This window comes from Malus domestica, chromosome 08 (genome assembly GCF_042453785.1).
Source record: "Malus domestica chromosome 08, GDT2T_hap1".
In the NCBI taxonomy this organism is placed as follows: domain Eukaryota; kingdom Viridiplantae; phylum Streptophyta; class Magnoliopsida; order Rosales; family Rosaceae; genus Malus; species Malus domestica.
The window spans coordinates 22,903,081-22,923,960 of record NC_091668.1 but is presented as its reverse complement, the minus strand read 5'-3'; the positions used below and the strand labels follow the sequence as shown (position 1 = coordinate 22,923,960).

At 38.2% G+C, this 20,880-nt stretch overlaps 2 protein-coding genes across 2 annotated transcripts; both read left to right on the top strand.

Annotated features, from left to right (window-relative positions):
• Positions 1-5,001: 5,001 nt before the first annotated feature.
• On the top strand, positions 5,002-7,339 carry LOC103448806 ((R)-mandelonitrile beta-glucosyltransferase-like). The gene is made up of 2 exons (XM_029106468.2): positions 5,002-5,522; positions 6,349-7,339. Exons 1-2 carry the CDS (start codon positions 5,012-5,014, stop codon positions 7,275-7,277), a joined length of 1,440 nt encoding a protein of 479 aa, XP_028962301.1. The 5' UTR covers positions 5,002-5,011; the 3' UTR covers positions 7,278-7,339.
• Positions 7,340-18,641: 11,302 nt separating this feature from the next.
• LOC103448620 ((R)-mandelonitrile beta-glucosyltransferase-like) lies at positions 18,642-20,647 on the top strand. The gene is made up of 2 exons (XM_008387883.4): positions 18,642-19,377; positions 19,498-20,647. Exons 1-2 carry the CDS (start codon positions 18,867-18,869, stop codon positions 20,436-20,438), a joined length of 1,452 nt encoding a protein of 483 aa, XP_008386105.1. The 5' UTR covers positions 18,642-18,866; the 3' UTR covers positions 20,439-20,647.
• The last annotated feature ends 233 nt before the right edge of the window (positions 20,648-20,880 follow it).

Below are 20,880 nucleotides of genomic sequence, written 5' to 3'. Positions count from 1 at the left end.
TAAAGCATGAAGATTATGTCTACAGGTTACATAAATCGTTATATGGATTAAAACAGGCACCAAGGGCCTAGAATGAGAGATTTACTCGATTTCTACTATCCTTGGGATTCAAATCCACATATGCAGATTCTTCACTATTTGTAAAAGTTGTTGACAGCTCTATGGTGATTTTACTCTTATATATGGATGACATTATTATTACTGGCAGTGGCTACACAAGCAATTACTGAGGTCATTCATTCCCTTACACGAGAGTTTGATATCAAAGATTTGGGACCCCTCCACTATTTCCTGAGGATTCAGATTTTGCAGAAGAATGATGGTTTATTTCTCTCTCAACAGAAGTATGTTACAGATTTGCTAACTAAGGCTGATATGCTACTGTCTAAACCATGTGCAACTCCATGTTTTCCATACAATAGGTTGCTCAAAGATGATGGCAAACCTTATAATAATCATGCCCTTTATCAGAGTTTAGTTGGCGCGTTACAGTACTTAACATTCACTCAACCTAACATTGCTTTTGCAATGCATCAGGTTTGTCAGTTTATGCAAAATCCTATGGAGTCACATTTCATGGCAGTGAAACGAATTCTTAGGTACTTAAAAGCTACTCAAGGTTGTGGCGTTCATTATGTCAAGAGTTCACTGGATATTACTGCATATAGTGATGCAGATTGGGCTGGGGATCCTAATGATAGGAGATCGACTACTGGAATGGTTGTATTTTTGGGATCTAATCCTATTTCATGGTCATCTAAGAAGCAACAAACTGTTTCTCACTCATCCACAGAAGCTGAGTATCGAGCTTTATCTACTACAACTACTGAACTTGATTGGATTTAACAATTGTTACATTTTCTGCAGGTTCCAGTTGTCGAAAAGCCAATTCTCTTCTGTGACAACTTATCTGCTATAGCATTGACCTTAAATCCTATTCAGCATCAACGTACAAAACACATAGAGGTTGATGTGCATTTTGTTCGCGAGCGAGTAGCAAAACAGCAACTGCAGGTGCATTTTGTCTCTTCCATCGAGCAGTTTGCTGATATACTTACCAAAGGCTTATCTACTCCTCTCTTTCAGACTCATTGTGCCAATCTCAGGCTCACATACTCTGCCCCTGAGCTTGTGGGGGGGATGTTAGGAGTATTAAGATCCAATGGGTAGGAAATGGACAAGTGTCAAAAGATCATGAAGATAGTTAAGCTGGTTATATTGTTACGTAGAGTGTAAGCTACAAAGTGTTAGAATATATAGCTTGTAACAATTCATTGTAACTAATAAGAAAAGAAACAACAGTTGTCAATAGTTTTCTCTCTCTAATATCTTCGATATTCTTCTTCTCTCTCTATCTCTTTCTTCCTTCTTGCTTCTGTATAATTCTTTCCTTCAATAACCTCAGATGGTTTACAGGCTGCACAAGGTAGAAAAGAGGCAAAAGACCCAGCAAGCTGCACAAGGTAGAAAAGAAGCAAAAGATCGAGCAAATTTTAATTTCGACAAGAAGCCATCTTTAAAGACTCCATCACCTTTTGAAAAGCAAATGTCAAAGATTTACACCTTGAAATTTATAAAAAATTTCAAGTAGAGGTTTTGGGAGTATCAGCATGTTATTCTAAAAAAGAAAAGCAGGAATGGATGGTCATGGCTTACAAAAGTTCAAAATTTTGAAAAGAAAAAAGATATGATGGTAGAGTTCGATAGAAGAGTGAACAGTATTTGTCGTTTATGTGGTAAGTTTGAATATAGTGGCTACCTTTGTAGGCATGGAATGGCTGTAATGCAAGGTTTTGGAGTATTTAATATACCAAATCGTTACATATTAAAACGGTGGACGGAAGATGCAAAAGATGGGCAGAAGAGTATAACTTTGTAAAACAATTCTAATCTTAAGAGGCAGCGTTTCAATGAATTGTTTGAGAAAGCCATGAAGCGTGATGAGGGCTCTCTATGTGATCAAAGCTATGATATTGCAAATGGTGCATTGGAGCAAGCTTTGAAACAGTGTATAAGGACGAATCATTCTCCTAGTGGTTCTAAAGAACCTAATAGTGGTGGCAAAGAGAATGCCAATAGTAATGTGTTGGATCCAAAAGTCTCAAGTACAAAAAGAGCTCCTAAAAGAAGCCTAGAATTGAAAAAAAGCAACAAAAGAAGTTAAAATAAAAAAAATAAGGTATGCCAAAGGATTTTACAGGTCTTTTTATTCTCTTAATACGAAACTTAATAGTTGTACTGTGTTGCAAATTATAGATAATTCAATAGTATGCCTCTTAAATTTGAGCCATATTGTGAGGCTAAGTCCAACCCCCTCCCCTTTAGTATAGATAATATCATTTATTCACAAATTAAAAAAAAAATTAGTATGCCTCTTATTATTTTTTTCTTATATGTTATAAGGGCAAGTAGATTCTAAGACATGAAACTGCTGGTAGCTATAACAACACTCGAGAATGCTTGAAATGATGTTTGTGTTTTATTTTGTGGCATAATTGCGAATTTTGTATATATGTATAATTATAGATTTTAATCGAGTTCAATTTTTATACGAGAAGCAACTTTCAAATTTTCTCTTGTAGTGTCTAGGAATGCACTGTTTTTCTTGAGGTGGGCGTAAAACCTAACGTGAAAATAAGAGTAGATGGGAAAAAATAAAATAAAAAAGAGAGTTAAAAAAAACTTGTATAAACAATAATATTAATAATAAAATAATTAGATTTGTCAAATTAGATGGATTGTTTAATGATTTACTTGTATTGTGTCCTCCCCTTTAGTATAGATAATATCGTTTATTCAAAAATAAAAAATAAAAAAATTAGTATGCCTCTTATTATTTTTTTTTCTTATATGTTATAAGGGCAAGTAAATTCCAGACATGAAACTGTTGGTAGCTATAACAACACTCGAGAATGCTTGAAATGATGTTTGTGTTTTATTTTGTGGCATAATTGCGAATTTTGTATATATGTATAATTATAGATTTTAATCGAGTTCAATTTTTATATGAGAAGCAACTTTCAAATTTTCTCTTGTAGTGTCTAGGAATGCACTGTTTTTCTTGAGGTGGGCGTAAAACCAAACGTGAAAATAAGAGTAGATGAGAAAAAATAAAATAAAAAAGAGAGTTAAAAAAAACTTGTATAAACAATAATATTAATAATAAAATAATTAGATTTGTCAAATTAGATGGATTGTTTAATGATTTACTTGTATTGTGTCCTCCCCTTTAGTATAGATAATATCGTTTATTCAAAAATAAAAAATAAAAAAAATTAGTATGCCTCTTATTATTTTTTTCCTTATATGTTATAAGGGCAAGTAGATTCCAGACATGAAACTGTTGGTAGCTATAACAACACTCGAGAATGCTTGAAATGATGTTTGTGTTTTATTTTGTGGCATAATTGCGAATTTTGTATATATGTATAATGATAGATTTTAATCGAGTTCAATTTTTAATATGCGAAGCAACTTTCAAATTTTCTCTTGTAGTGTCTAGGAATGCACTGTTTTTCTTGAGGTGGGCGTAAAACCAAACGTGAAAATAAGAGTAGATGGGAAAAAATAAAATAAAAAAGAGAGTTAAAAAAAACTTGTATAAACAATAATATTAATAATAAAATAATTGGATTTGTCAAATTAGATGGATTGTTTAATTATTTACTTGTATTGTGGAAATGCGTTAATTATAGATGAGGGGATAAATGGGTTCCCCCATGGGCGAACACAAGCATTATCCTAAAAAAATGGGATAATGCTTGTGTCCCCCCATTGTGGGAACTTACTTGTCCGCCCACTTACAATTAACGAACCTTTACAGTTTGAACATCATAATTAGAATTATTTATTCTCTTTATCATCCTCTAATGATCATATATGCGAAAAATCATTCAATTTAGAGATTGTTTAGTTATCCATACATGTTCAACCAATCAACGATTTTTGTAATAAGTAGCATCTCATGATGGACCGTCCATTTTTCTTTGCATATGAATGGCTAAAAGATCTCCAAATTGAATAATTTTTTGCATATGATCTTTAGAAGATGATAAAGAGAATGAACGGTTCCAATCATGATGTTCGGAACGTTAAGGTTCGTTAATCCAAAGTGTAAGGACAAGTAAGGGCTGGTTTGGTATTGCTGTGCTTTGAAAAAAAGCTGCTGTGAGAATAAGCGGCTGTGCTGTGAGAATAAGCGGCTGTGAAATAAATCAGCAGAGCGTTTGGTAAACTTTTTTGCAAAAAAGCTTTTGGAAAAAAAAGTAGTCTGATAGTGGGTCCTTTCATTAAAGGAGCACTGTAGCTCCATGTGCTTTGAAAAAAAACCAGTTTTCCAAAGCTACAAATAGCAGCTTCAGCTTTTTCCTTTGATTTCAGCTTATTCTCACAGCAGCTTCCAAAATAAGCCATTTTTTTTCAGTTTACCAAACACCTAAAACCCTCACAGCTTTTTTTCATATGTGCTTTTTTTTTAAGCACCTCACTCCCAAACTAGGTCTAAGTTGCCCCAATGAGGGGAAGCATTATCCCAAAAAACACTATATATGTTTGCATGCATCACTAAAACCTTGAAAACCATGCCTCGCTTGGTCGCTCCAACATGAAGCAAATACTTAATCTCGTTTATGAGGTTAAGCCCCTCTTGGTCAAAACTCTTACCATAGAACCTATTAGTATCAAAACAAATCGGCAAACAAACAAAAGCAATGCATGACAGACGATCAGAATAAAGGAAAAAGTATATACTCTCGACTGCCGTCCCAAAGATTCTTAGGATTAACGAACATCAAGCTTCATTGGCGTGAATTGTCATATGTACAGTGCCTAATTTGTTGCACGTACGTGTTTGGTTTATAAGTTTATATAAAATGTCGAGATTCCCTGTCCTCTACGATGTATCCTATAAAGCTGGTGTATTGTAAAAGACTTTTCCCCCTTCCATATCTCATTTTCGTTAGGTTTCTTATAGAGAGAGAGAGAGAGAGAGAGAGAGAGAGAGAGAGAGAGAATGGACTCAAATGGTTTGAAAGAGAAGCCACATGCAGTTTGCATACCATTCCCAGCTCAAGGTCACATAACCCCCATGCTGCAGTTAGCCAAACTCCTCAACTACAAAGGTTTTCACATAACCTTTGTCAACACAGAGTTCAACCACAAACGCCTGCTTAGGTCCCGAGGTCCCGACTCTCTTGACGGTCTTCCCTCCTTTAGGTTCGAAACCATTCCCGATGGCCTCCCTCCAACTGATGTCAATGCCACTCAAGACATATCCACTCTATGCCTTTCGATTAGAAAAACTTGCCTAGCACCCTTCAGAGACCTTATTTCCAAACTCAATTCTTTGCCAAACTCCCCCCCTGTAACTTGCATAGTTTCTGACGTTGGCATGACCTTGACTCTTGATGCAGCCCAAGAATTGGGCATCCCGGATGTTATGTTCCAGACAGCAAGTGCTTGTGGCTTGATGTGCTGCCTTCAGTATCGCCCTCTCATTGAAAAGGGTTTTATTCCCCTTAAAGGTACTATTAATTATAAATCAAAACGAGGATATAGTGAGTTTGACAAAACAAAACTATCTACCTTGAGGGTTCTTTTGATAACCATTTTATTTCTACTTTGTAGTTTGTAGTTTTCATTTTCATGTTACAGATAGAAGGAAAATGCATGAAAGAAATAAAAGGAGGAGGGCTCTCTCCCCTCCTAGTCTCTCTCTTCTCTTCCCTCCTACTTGAACGGCTACGATTAAACAAGTCAACATTTCATTTTTTTTTTATAGACACAATAAGACTACAAGTCAAGTGTGAGACGAGGGGGAGGGAAGAGGATGCGAATAGAAGGGGAGAGAATCCTAGTCCGAAATAAAATGTCTAAAAAAGTACTTTTAAGTTGTTTTTACTTTCCAAATTTTGTTTTCATTCCTTCTTTTGTTTGTACCTTCCCACCACCCTTCCTCAACACGCACTTTCTCTCATATACTTTCTTCATATTTCAAAATCAAAAAGTGAAAACTAAAATCCAAGTACAAAATGGTCATTAAACAGGCCTTAAATTTTTTTACGCTCGTGGTTGCCTAACAAGATCATAAAGCCTTCTATTGCATGAGGACCTATGTACATCCATGCCCAACAAGGTGGGTTGTATTTATTTGTTTGTCTCTCTCCTATCATCTTATGTACCTCCATTCAGCGCATGAGAGAGGGTAAGCATGATGTTGAATGCTGGCTCATTCCCCAACAACTTAAACTTGCAAGGCTAGAAGTTGTCTAAGAAATGAGTCTAATTTCGGAGACATGTTACCTTTCTAATTAGAACTTTCACTTTTTTTGGTGCTAATACTACCTGCAGATGCAAACTATTTGGACACTGTGTTAGACTGGATACCGGGCATGAAAAATATTAGATTGGGGGATGTGCCGAGCTTCTTGAGAACCAAAGATCCAAATGACATAATGCTTGATGTTCTGATGGTTGAGCTTGAACGAGCTCAAAGAAGGGCATCTGCTATAATTTTAAACACGTTCGATGCATTGGAGCATGATGTTGTAGATGCACTTTTAACTTTGCTACCACCCGTTTACTCAATAGGACCCCTATATCTACAACTCAATCAGATCCCAGCAGATAACAAGCTGAATTTAATTGGATCAAACCTATGGACAAACGAATCAGAGTGTCTTGAATGGCTTGACTCTAAAGAACCCAACTCGGTCGTTTATGTCAATTTCGGAAGCATCACAGTCATGACAGCAGAGCAGCTAACTGAGTTTGCTTGGGGACTTGCAAACAGCAATATGACCTTTCTGTGGGTGATTAGGCCTGACCTTGTTGGTGGGGATTCATCTGTGGTTCCTGCAGAGTTTTTCGTACAGACCAAAGAAAGGAGTTTATTAGCAAGTTGGTGTCCTCAAGAACAAGTTTTGAACCACCCGGCTATAGGAGGGTTTTTAACACACTGCGGATGGAACTCAACTCTTGAAAGCTTGTGTGGTGGAGTGCCCATGATCATTTGGCCCTTTTTCGCAGAGCAACAAACCAATTGTAGGTTCTGTTGCAAAGAGTGGGGCGTCGGCATGGAGATCGAGGGTGAAGTTAAAAGAGATTACGTAGAGGGACTTGTGAGAAAGTTGATGGAGGGAGAGGAGGGCAAAGTGATGAGGAAGAAAGCCTTGGAATGGAAGAAGTTAGCAAAAGAGGCCACCACTGGTCCCAATGGGTTATCTTTTTTGGACTTGGATAAAATAATTAACCAGGTGCTTCTATCTCGGAGGAATTAGAACTGATTAAAAATCTATGCTATATATATGAAGCACACTTTCTTAGAAATTTTCCAGTGTGACTCAATAATTGGTGTTTTATGAGAATAAACAATGATAATTTTAATCAGAATCTTGTTTAATGCCAATAGAATCGTTTATATTTCAGTCATTCATTAGAATGAGTCTTAAGACGAACAGTAGGATACAATTTAAGGGCCATCTATTGTTTTGGCCCAGGCACAACCCATGTTAAAATGCAATGAAATTTACTTTTTCGACAAATAAAAAAATAAAAAGCTTCAGGTAAGCGAAAGACATGAAACAGAGAGACAATACTTAGTAAAACTAACGAAAAACATTATATGGTTGTCCTTTTTTTTTTTTTTTTTTTTTAACAAACGGTGGTGTTATTGAATTAAATTGTTAGTTGTTAGAGGAAGAGGAATAAGCATGATTGCTTTTTGCCTGCGATGAAACACCATCTGCGTACATACGTATTTTATCAAATGTTTTAAATGCACCACATTCTCTAAGTGCTTTTCTTTTGGTAAACTTTCTCCTTTAAGTGCTTGTGATGAACATATTGGGTACAAACCCAACACTATATCGAAATATGTATTGCACACTAAAGAAATCACACACTAAGAAAACTAAGCACCAATTAAAAAACACTAACTGCATTGTTTAATTATTATTTCATAAATATTAAAAAAAAAGGTATAATTAGAATCCCCTACAATTTTGAACAATTTTTAGATCAAACATTTGTTTCTTTTTAAGATTTGATTAAGACGCTTTAACCAACAGCCACGTCAGCATTTGTTGTTTATTTAAATTATATATCTTTTTAAGCTAAAACTCTAATTATTGGTTTCCAAATATGTCCTTTTAAGAGTTTTTTTCTTTATTTTTTTTATGTGGCCTCTTTTTTAGGGGAATATTTTCTGCTTGTTGATAGTTAAAAAAAACTCTTAAAAGGACATATTTGGAAACTGATAATTAGAGTTTTAGCTTAAAAAGATATATAATTTAAATAAACAACAAATGTTGATGTGGCTGTTAGTTAAAGCGTCTTAATCAAATCTTAAAAAGAAACAAATGTTTGATCTAAAAATTGTTAAAAACTTGTAGGGGATTCTAATTATAAATTTTCCTAAATGATTGTTTGAGAATGGAGTGCCAACTTGGTTCGTGTGCTACAAAAAACACAAACAATATTTGGTACATTCCAAACTCACATTGCACAAACAATATTTAGTACGATTTTAATTACAATAACAAACACGTTTGTTACGGTAATTACTTTACGTACCAAATGATTAGTACGTTCAAAACTAAATATTAGTTTAAGTACCAAATGGCTAGTACGTTCAAAACTAATATTATTTTATGTACCAAATGACCGGTACGTTCAAAATTAATATTACTTTACATACCAAATAAGTGGTACATTCAAAATTAACATCACTTTATGTACCAAATGACAGGTAGGTTCAAAATTAATATTATTTACGTACTAAATTAATGACTGGTACGTTTAAAATTAATATTACTTTATGTACCAAATGACTAGTACGTTCAAAATAAATATTACTTTAAGTACAAAATAAGTGTTACAGACTAAATTACCATTACGTATTGCGCAAAAAAACTACTACGTTACAAACTCGTTTTATATGTCGTACCAAATATATATACATACCAAAGTGTACATTAAACAACGTACGAAAGCACAAGGCAAAGCGTACCTCTATTATGCGCTCATGATTAAGCAATAGTTCAATTGCAGCTACAAATTAAGAAGGTTAGAAGAGGAGTGGAAGACCTTTTTTTTCATAAGAAAAACAAAATCATGCACAAGGGACATAAGTTATCATGGAGGTGGAAAATTTTTCTGGTAGGAAATATTTATGATTAATATGTATTATGAAATTCAAATGCTTCTTATCTGTAGGGAGGATATGCATTATGCAATATTTGTTTTGATTCAAACTCTGAGATATAAGTTAGGCAAGAATTTAGGAAACTTTTTTTTTTTTTGTTATCGTGAAGAATTTAGGATTCTGGGCATCAGTGTTTTGCTTTGATAAAATCTATGGCAGGTTTTGTAATTTAAGTACTATAAAATGGGCACATAAAATCATGTGGCACCAAATTTGTAGGAAAATGTTTAATCAAATTTCTAAAATGAACAAATGTTTAGTCTAAAAAATTAAAAAATCAGGCGCCTATATTAAAACGTCCCCACCGAGGGAAATGAAAACTAGCACCAAATTTCTGAACATCCCCCGAACAAAATGCATCAACAAGGGAACATGAGATTGTGCAAGATAGAACCCTAGGTTAAAAGCAAAAAGCCAATCATTCCAAATTTTCAATCTAGGGTAAAAGCATTATGTAAATAACTAAATATCATGGGATATCAAACCAAAACTAAATAGCTGTATACTACGGCGGATCTACTAAGGGACCAAGGTGGTCCCAAGACCACCCGGAAGTCAGAATAAGTGGCTGTAAGGACCTCCGAGGACCACCCAAGTCTGGGTGTGTGAAGATAATGGCGGCTAGTGAAGAAGAACCAGGAGGCAGCCTGAGGAAGAAGAAGGAGAAAAATTGCTCTTTTTTTTCTTAACCCTCGACTAGATGGTGTCGCTTCATCTATTCATTTAATGAGTATTTGCAAGGCCATTTGTTTTTGGGCCTTGGCTTATAGAGATTTATCTATTCATTTACTGAGTATTTGTGAGGCTGTTAGTTTTTGGGCCCTAGCTTATAGAAACTAATGCCGCATCACTTTATTTATGTCTTTGCTTTTCTGTTTTTTGTTGAAATTATTTCCTTTTGGTTCTCTACCACCTTCCCTCATCCTCCTTCCCTTTTCTAGTCTAATTTTTCATTCCTAATCAATTCATCTTGGTGGTCTATGTGTTCTTCTCTTTAGTTCCTTTTTTTTTTTTTTTGTGTTTTCATTTTCATTTGTTTCCTTTATTTTCTAAGAGGATAATTCTACACTTATTTTACAATAAGAGAAGAAAAAAGTTTGAACCTAGGACATAGTGGGTTAAAGAGGAAAGCCCTAACCCACTTGAATTATTTGTTTTGTTTTAAACCAATAATAAAAGTAAAAGTAAAGACATTTAATTAGGTATAAAATGTTGAAATTGAAACCTTGTGATCCATTTTGAAAATGACCCCAAACTGTAGTATGTAGCACATAAATTGCATTTAGTCTTTGTAGCTTGATATGTTGCTTGTACGAAGATTATGAATGAAAAGTTTGTTGGTAGTTTATTGTCTAGTTTTTTAATAATATTTTCATCTAATTTTTTTAAAGCTTTTATATTGGGACCACCCAATGTTAAAATCCTGGATCCGCCACTGGCTGTAGTCCTATAACATTAACATTATTTAATTAATAATTAAAAGGTGATACTTGAGATTTTAGTACAGTTGAATCTTTTTTTTTTTTTTTTGAGAGGGGGGTGGGGAACTGGGATTCATAGAAAAACCAGGGCACAAGGCCAAACAAGAACAGAAAGCCAAACGACCAACACCGAAATAGGAAAGCGCCTCCGCCAAGGACCAGTGTCACCCAACCACCAACAAAACCCCCCATTCCATTACAACGACATACATGGGAGGCCGTCATCATTCAAGATACCCACAAGAGAAGATGGGGGTCTCGCAACCCAGCCAAAGGCGCACATCTCCAGTGATATGTTCCTCGTGACAAAATTTGCCGCCATATTTGTTGATCTTGGGACCCAAGACCAAGAGCATGTTTGGAACGTCCTCCTAACCTCCCATACATGACTAAGAATTGGTAGGAGGTCCTAAGTACAGCTCAGAGATGGTGAGTTGAGGGAACGAATAATACCTTACTCATCCGACTCAATCACCACCTCATGAAAATGTAAATTTTTTGCAAGCAAGTAGCCCACCAAAATGGCCAAAGCCTCCGCCATAGATGCATTGGAAGTCGGCACCATCACACTTCGAATTGTAAGATAACCCGAGGTATTATCACAGATAACAACCCCGACCGAGCAACATTGGGTATCCCCTTTCTAGCAGGCATCAACATTGATCTTTACACAATTGACAAAGGGAGGTGATCACGGAGTAGACCGGGACAAACCTGGAGTGGAACTGGGCCTGCCAATCCCCAGCATCCGGATTGGGGCAAAGGCCGACTCAAAAGAGCTCATAGCAATAGCAATGGTCCTCAAAGTCCTGGAATGGGAAGGTTGGACAGATTTAAAGACTGTATTGCACCTAGCTCTCCAAATAAACCAACATGAAAAAGCCAACTGCGACAAAATACGATCCAGGTCCTCCTTATTCCTCTAAGCTAAACTGAAGACCGAGCAAATCTAATCAAACAGAGTGGTAATGGTGTCCCAATTAATTTGGAGATGCAGCAGACCCCCGTGCCATACCTGGGAAGCCCACGGGAAAAGAATGAGGATATGCTCAATGGTTTCATCTTTGTCAGTGCATATGGGGCATAAGGGAGATAAAACACACCGCAGCCTAAAAAGATTCCACTTGGTTGCGCAAGCATTGCGAATACCCCGCCACAAAAAACACCTCATCTTAAGGGCGGCCCTGCACCTCCAGATCCACCCCTACACCCGCGTATCAGTGTCACGAGATGAGGATGGGCGGTCATGCATAACAGGAGAATGAAGGTTATGACACTAGCGGTAACCAGATTTTGCCGAATAGATATCATTCTTCTCGAATAGCCAAATAAGCTTGCCTGGACTCAGAAGCGGCCCAGCATGAATACTATATAAATGGTATTGCACTCCTTCACCAAAACAACCTCTGAAACTAGAGCAAGATTCCAGCCTCTCGAAACTGGTTCAATAAACTTAGTTGCCATCATCTCCTTGTTGACATTCAAATTAAGGGGAAGGGTATGGTGCCCCGCAGGGATACTCAGGACCCATTTGTCAAACCAAAATCTGACCTTGTGCCTGCCCAAAATTTGCCATCTTTCACCCTTAAGAATGAGGTATCTTCCTTCAAGTAAACTATTCTATGCCGAAGAGGCTCTTCATCCTTTCTTAGCATCTAGGAAAGAGACGTTAGGGAAATACCGCTCATTTAGAACCCGAGCCCAAAGGGAGTCCGGGTCGTGAATCAGATGCCAACATTGCTTAACAAATAAGGCTAGGTCAAAATCTTTAAGATTATGGAACCTTATTCCACCATCCCGCTTCGATCGGCTCATCTCCATCCAACTAATCCAATGAATCCCCCCTCTTCTTGTCCACCCTAGCCCACCAAAACGTAGCCAACACCGCATCGATTTCGATACACAATTTATTCGGCAATCGAAAGACACACATAAGATACATAGGTATTGCCTAGGTCACAGCTTTGATGAGAACCTCCTTCCCAGCTTGAGATAGGAATCACCTTTTCCACCCTGCAACCTTTCCCACAACCTGATCCTTAACATACGCGAGAGTATCACGTTTTGATCTCCCCTAGAGTGTCAAAATGCCTAAGTATTTCCCCAGGTCATCCACCTTCGGCATATCTAAGATGTTGCACAACTCAAGAGCCAACTGGGCCGGAGTATTAGCCCTAAAGTAAACGACCAATTTTTGTAAGCTAACTTGTTACCACAAAGCTTTGCAATAGGCTTCAAGCAAGCTGGACATATTCCTACTGTTTTCCTTGGTAGCCATAAGGAAGATTAGAGTGTCGTTTGCAAACAACAAGTGGGAAGGCACCAGACCCGATGCCGATAATTTGATACCCTTAATGTATCCCTGCTCCACCACCTGTTTAATAGCCATGGATAGCACCTCACCGATGATAAAGAATGGATAGAGGGAGAGGGAGTCCCTCTGACGGAGCCCCTTTGTTGGTTTAAAACTGTTTCCTGGCCAACCATTAATAAGGATAGAGAATTCAACCATTTTCACACATCGCATAACCATGTCCACCCACCTCCTCTGAAAACCAAGTTGCACCATGACTGCCTCAAGGAAATCCCACTCAAACTGGTCATAAGCCTTGTTCATATCAAGCTTACTTTCATCTTAAACTTGGATTTGGTTTTTCGTAGTGTAAGGAAGTGGAAGATTTCTTGAGCCAAAATGATGTTATCTTGTATTTATCTTCCTTGGATGATAGCATTTTGGCTTGGTGAAAATAATGGAACTCAATAGCGACTTTAATCGATTCGCCAAGATCTTAGACAGGACTTTGAAAGAATAATTGCATAGGCTAATTGGCGAGAACTAACTGACTACTTCTGGGTTGGGAACCTTCAGAATCATGACAATATTGATTGAGTTGATAGGAAAATGACACCCATCGCCCACCAAGCAGACGGTTATTATACCCTTGACCTCCATAGCTATTATATCCCAATAAGATTGGAAGAAAATCCCTTGGAACCCATCCAGACCAGGTGCCTTAGCCCCACCCATATTAAACATCGTTTCCTTAATCTTCATATCCAAAATTGGGCTGCATAACATCCCGTTCATATATGTCGTTACAATCGGACCCATGCAGCTAAGGATGTAACCCTAATAACGCTGACCATCAAACGTAAATAATTTCTTGAAATGCTCTTCCACCATCTGTCTAACTCTCGTAGACTCTTCTACCCAGACGCCTTCATCATTCTATATTCTTACTAACTTATTTTGCCTCCGTCGTAAGGCCGTAGATTGATGGAAAAAGCTATGTTCGAATCGCCCACCTGTAACCGCTGGATACGTGAGCATGCTGCCCAATATGCTTCCTCTTGCACCTCAAGATGGTTAATGGATTCCGAAACCGTATAAATTTCGTTATGATTCTCCTCCCAATTCAATTGGAGGGCCCCAAGGTGATAGTCCAACATTTTGATCTCTTTCTTCTTGTTTTGAATTTATTTGAGCTCCACCTTATGAGACTTCTTCTCGTAGTTTGCAACTTCATTTGCCATTGCTCTACCCACCCCCTGACACATCTCGTTTTCCAGCTCCAGTCAATGATCTCTTTATATTTCTTTTCCTTACATTAAAACGCCTAAAAACAGAAAATCGGTTTGCATTTAAGAGCTAGCGGGTCAGTGTTGATTATAAGCAAGCAATGATCCGACGCCCTGGCATTGTCATGAAGGATTGAGGTATTTGGCCATCGAGACTTCCACCCCAATTAACCATCCCACGATCCAGCCGTTTTTGCATAAGATTCCCATTTCGAGTTCCCTTCCACGTGTATTTAGGTCCCGAGAACCCAAGATCCAAAAGTTCTATATAGGTCATAAAAGATTGCATAAAGGGTGGGGCCGGCCGTGGCCACTGACTTCCGCCCACCTTTTCAACTTCTGATAAAATTGCATTTAGGACCCCAACATAAATCCACGAAGCATCCGTCATAAGAAACTCATCCGTCAGCCACTGCCAAAATTCTTGATTCTCAGCTTTGTAGGGCGTTCCATAAATCCAGGAAGCATGAAACCAAGCCTCGTCCCTAACCAACCGCATCTCCGTATGTATCAAATTTCTGTTGGAAGACACCACCTTGACCTTCAAACTATCATCCCACCACAGAGTCAATCTTCCCGTCGACCTAATCGGAGATACATCATAACTATTCAGATATTTCATCCATCTACGCACACCATTTATTATGTGATTTTTCATTTTAGTTTCAGATAGAAAAATCACAGAAGGTCTATACCGTCTAATGAGCCCATGTAAGGCTTGAACTACCGTGTCTGACCCAAGACCATGGTAGTTCCATACTAGGTGTATCATGACTAGTTAGTGGTTGCATCGGGCTAGCCGCCACCGTCACTGCTTTTCTTTGCCAACCATTCATTTCTCTTTGCCGTTTTTCTTCCACAATTTCCTCCAGGTGAGGCCATAAGCTTTTCCCTTCAATCGAAACATCCAACAGATTATCCTTCGAAATGAGACTTCCTTCACTCACTTAAGCTCCAGTGTCCCCTATGCATTTGAAAACTTCCTCTACGCCCCTTTCTCCTAGGCCGACCAAGGAAGCCGAGTTTTCTTTTTGGTATTTTACATGGTCGTTGGGCTCTACTGATAGTCCTTTCACTCGCATTTCTCAGCAGGCTCAACTTTTGGAAAAAGCTTCCTCCCTCACCTTAGCCTATAATGAGACTTCCAGGGTGTGTACTATTAAACTCTTGCTACATCATTGGCACACTCTGGACAACCACCAACTTCCCTTGACCTTGCTAGGCACTGTGGTTTGAAGCATCGAAACGTGGCATGGCCCTTCTTGAACTGGTAGCCCTTGTATTGTCCCCTGCCATATCCCCCAGTCTGTCTTTTGTTATTCTAACACCCGACCTCAGTGGGCCAACTATCCTTCCAGCCTAATCCTTTTGGAATTTTCTTCCCCTCCTTAAATTAATATGCCCTTCAAGATTGAGCCAACTTGGCCCGCTAGTGGTTTCGTGGATAGGGATAGTGGACATACCAGAAATCTCCATTATGGGGTAATATACAATCCTCGTACTGTGAAAAACATACATTCCACTTTGCTCCAGTGGTGGTCCTAGCCTCGCATTCTCATCTATCATGCCGCCACATTCTCTTGTAGAGATGTCACTGCGTCCTATTTGGGTCGGGATCCTTCTCTCCCTACTTGCACCCGGCTATCGCCTCATTCCTTGGTTAGAAATTATCATCCTATGAACCTCCAGAAAATCTCTAATCATTTTGGTCCTGGTCCATTCTCTGTAGCTCGCCGCATCTTCTCTATCAGCTAGTGAAGAACATTCATTGCTAGCATGGCCAATTCTTCCACATTTATAACAAAAGTCATGTAGACGTTCGTATTGGAACTCTACCCAAGATTCCTTATCCTTGGCCCTAGTTACCCAACATCCGATGGCCAAAGGTTTAGTGGTATCGACCATGATTCTAACCCTTAGGAAACCCTTAACTCGTGCTGTATCCTCCAGCTTCAGAAGTTCACCACATTTACTAGCAAGTCGATTAATATTCTCCTCGGAACATAAGTACGATGGTATTGCCTTCATTTGAACCCAAAATGGAACCAAATGCATTGAAACCTCTTCCATCACAAGATCCTCCATCCACCTTTTAACAGAGAAGTTTTGTTTCATCACAGCCCAAGGCACCTGATCAAGTATACGGGTTGCTACATTTTCATCCCTTACCACAACAACGTAGGAGTTATCATGCACCCAGTTAATCTACAAGTCCCCAAACTCTTTCCAGGCGTTTCTCATTATGTTTCTCACTTCCCACTTGTTGAGATGCTGATCCACCAGCACTGTGGCAATGAGCTTAACTCATTGCTCTATGTTAAAGAGCTCTATTCCACCCTCCAGTTGAACAACAAGATCTTCCACTTCTGTCACCATATCCTTTCTCAACTTTTGTTTCTTTTCACGTCTCCTATGAGAACCAAATTTCTGCCTTTTACCACTATCCAAAGAATTGGAGTTGGTATATTCCTAACTTTTGCAGCAGTGGACAGTGTAGAAATTCCACTTGTTTCTCAGGTTGGTGGGGGCAGAGTAAATGCTCACCCATTTTGTATCCACAATTACAGTCCCATATTCGAAATAAAACATAATCACACACCAGATCTGGAACCGAAGACCATCTCCAAAGGAGATGTCAAATTTTAAACAAAAAATTTAAATTTGACGGCCTATGTGGCACTTTGACATCTTTTTAAGTTTTGCTCTCCACCCTATATGTCAAATTAAAATATTATTTTATTATATTATTTCTTTTCTTAATTCCTGTTTTATAATTACAAATTTGATTACATTGTCTTCTTTTTGTTATTTTATTCCATTATTTTATTTTCATAATTTCCCAGATAGCATGTACACCAGAATGGGCATTTGAATTGATACCCAAGACATAAAAAACTGAGACTTCTGAGCTGCAAAGTAATTTAAATCAGCTCGATAAGTTTCATACCTATATAACTTCAAGCCATCTATTTTGATCCTATTCGTTTAAATTGGATTCGAAACAAATTGAATCGATACAATTTCGCATAGCCTCTTCCATTTGATTCAAATGCATTGCAAGATTCAATGGTCAAATATTTAGTACTACACACCAATCCTAAAACGCATTTGCGAAAAAGCTTCATAGGCCTATCAAGAAGAAAATGAAGAATTACTGGTTGGAGAGAACACCAAGCTTCAAAGATTTGTGGCGGAGTTGGGTTTTCTTTTAACCAAGAAGTTGGGCTTTGCAATTTGTAGACTAATATTTTCAAAGTTGGTGCGGGTGTGGGAGGAAGATAAATGTTTTCAAACAATAATAAAATTAATAAACAACATTTAATAATTAATCAATAAAAATTTGAAGCTGTTGTCAATTTTGACAGCAAGGGTGAGAACTGTTATTCCATGTCATGCCACATTAGATTTGGCATTTCTGTTGAAAAACAATGTTGCTGCCTTTTTTTACTGTTAATGATGATTTGAACATTTTAACTTCTCCTTTAGAGATGCTCTAACCCAGTCTTTCACCCACTGACTTGTTTTTGGTTGTTGGGAGCTCATAAATGTTGCCATAAACTCATTGGTTGCCAAAGGGATCACAATGTGAAAGTCAATCCAAACCCCAATTAGCGCATAGATGGAGGTCCCATTCATAAAGTCGTCAGTATCCAGGCCTCTGAGACAGAAATAGAGTAGGCTTCTCTTCCTTTTTAATCTCTATTTCCTTTTATCTCTTCCTATTTAAACGGTTGCGTTTACGCCATATTTACATCTTATTTTGAATTTTTTATATATAAAATAAGACAAAAAAAGAGAAGAAATGGAAGAAGATGATAATAGAATGTGAGAGAATTCTATTCCGATAGAAAGGATGGGACATAATCCTACTCCGGTAGGGCCTCCCGACTCCGGGGTGTGACAGGTCCCCTTGACCCCAGTAATTAATCTTAGAATAGTGGTAGATGGCTGAGTAATGAAATTACCTCAATTGATCAACGACCTAGCGGGTTCTAAACACCCAGGCAGGAAACTGGGGCAAGTTAATAGGGGTATCCGAGATCTGACAGAAACTAACCAATAATCGATGTGGTGGATTTAAGGCGCCAGACAAAGAAATGGGGCTATCTTAAATGAAAATGAGGGGTCAGACAGAACTTGACAATACTCAAAGGAAGTGGGTTAATGGTGCTCCGGCGGGTTGGTAAAGGATCGACAGCGCAGTTAATAGGAGAATCTCACAGGGAGAGGAAGACTCTCACGGAGGAGAGAAAAAAGCGGCAACCCTGAATTTATTTTAATACTACGGATATAGAATAGGAATCAGAACGTGCAAACAATTAAACAAATCTGAAAACTTACATAACACAATATATTAAAATAAATAAGTTCACAAAAAAAAAATTGATTAAAATAAATTAACAAACAAAAATTAATGGCACCAACTTGCAGTGCATTACGTCACGGATCTCATCGTTTTTGTCTAAGTGTGACTAATTTATTGTTGAGCTTGTGAACTAATTGATTCTCTCTCTCCTTCGTATAAAACTGGTACTGTAAATTCCTCTTCCCAAGCATATTCATTTTCCTTAGCTTTGTCCTAATTGATTTTTGCAAAGAAAAAAATGGGTTCAAAAGGTATGATAGAGAAGCCACATGCAGTTTTCATACCGTACCCAGCTCAGGGTCACATAAACCCTATGCTGCAATTAGCCAAGCTCCTCAACTACAAAGGCTTTCACATAACCTTTGTGAACACAGAGTTCAACCACAGACGCCTTCTAAAAGCCCGAGGTCCCAACTCTCTTGATGGCCTCCCCTCCTTTAGGTTCGAAACCATTCCTGATGGCCTCCCTACAACTGATGTCAACGCCACTCAAGACATAACAGCTCTATGCTTTTCCACTAGGAAAAATTGCTTAGAACCTTTCAAAGACCTTTTGTCCAAGCTCAATTCCTTGCCCAATTCCCCTCCAGTTACCTGCATAGTTTCTGATGGTGGCATGACCTTCACGCTTGAAGCAGCCCAAGAATTAGGCATTCCAGTTGTTATATTTGCAACAGCAAGTGCTTGCGGTTTGATGGGCTACCTTCAGTTGCGCCCTCTCATCGAAAAGGGCTTAATACCCCTTAAAGGTACACTAACTACAAATTCCTTCCTGAGTAGTCATTTGGTAACACTGACTATGTACTAAACGTGTTAATTTTTTTAAAGAATGTTAACACCTTAGAATTGTTTCTCAATTTCATTTGCAGATGCAAGCTACTTGACGAATGGGTATTTGGACACGGTTATAGATTGGATACCAGGCATGAGAGGTATCCGACTGAGGGACATCCCAACCTTCATTAGAACCACAGACCCAAATGACATCATGTTGGAATTTCTTAGGGTTGAAATAGGACGATATCATAGAGCTTCTGCTTTCATTTTGAACACGTTTTATGCCTTTGAACATGAAGTGTTAGATGCACTTTCCACTTTGCTACCACCTATATACTCCGTCGGACCCCTACATCTACAGCTTAATCAGATCCCAGCAGAGAACGAGTTGAAGTCGATTGGATCAAACCTATGGACAGAAGAACCAGAGTGCCTTGAATGGCTCGACTCTAAAGAACCCAATTCCGTGGTTTATGTCAATTTCGGAAGCATCACAGTCCTGACAGAGGAGCAGCTAACTGAGTTTGCTTGGGGACTTGCAAACAGCAATCAAACATTCCTTTGGGTAATTAGGCCTGACCTTCTTGTTGGGGAATCAGCTGTCGTTCCTTCAGAGTTTTCGGAAGAGACCAAAGAAAGAAGTCTAGTGGCAAGTTGGTGCCCTCAACAAGAAGTTCTGAGTCACCCAGCTATCGGAGGGTTCTTGACCCACAGCGGATGGAACTCTATCCTTGAAAGCTTGTGTGGTGGAGTGCCTATGATCTGTTGGCCCTTCTTTGCAGAACAACAAATGAATTGTAGGTTCAGTTGCAAAGTGTGGGGCATAGGCATGGAGATAGAGGGCGATGTTAAAAGAGATTACATAGAAGGACTTGTGAGAAAGATAATGGAGGGAGAGGAAGGCAAAGAGATGCGGAAGAAAGCCCTGGAATGGAAAAAGTTGGCAACGGAGGCCACCACTAGTCCTAATGGCACGTCTTTTGTTGATTTGGACAGAATGGCTAGCCAGGTCCTTCAATCTCCAGTAAATTAGAATTGCTTAAAGTTCTGTCTAGTTATTGCTTTGTATTTCGGCTTAGCTTGATATCAAATTAGTGTTTAGTTGCTTAATAACATGTCGAGTCCGATGCCATGATAGCAATTAGATGATTTGTTAAGCTGAGAACTTTAGCCTACAACGATTTGCTCTGTAAGTTGAGAAACTTGCATGCGTATAATAACTTGTTAAATGATTTGATTGTACTCTATGTTTTGCTAATTAGATTCGTATTCCCTGTATACGAGTGCAAGTCTGAACAAAAATTTAACATAACCATAATATCAGGGACTACCTTGATGCTTGAGATCAATTAATGCATGAATGATTGGTGTTGGTGATACCTATTGAGTTGGAAAACCATGTTATTCGCAGTCACTTAAACGATTAATTCATTAAAAAAAATTTTAATTCAAAACTATTATAATAATTTAACGGA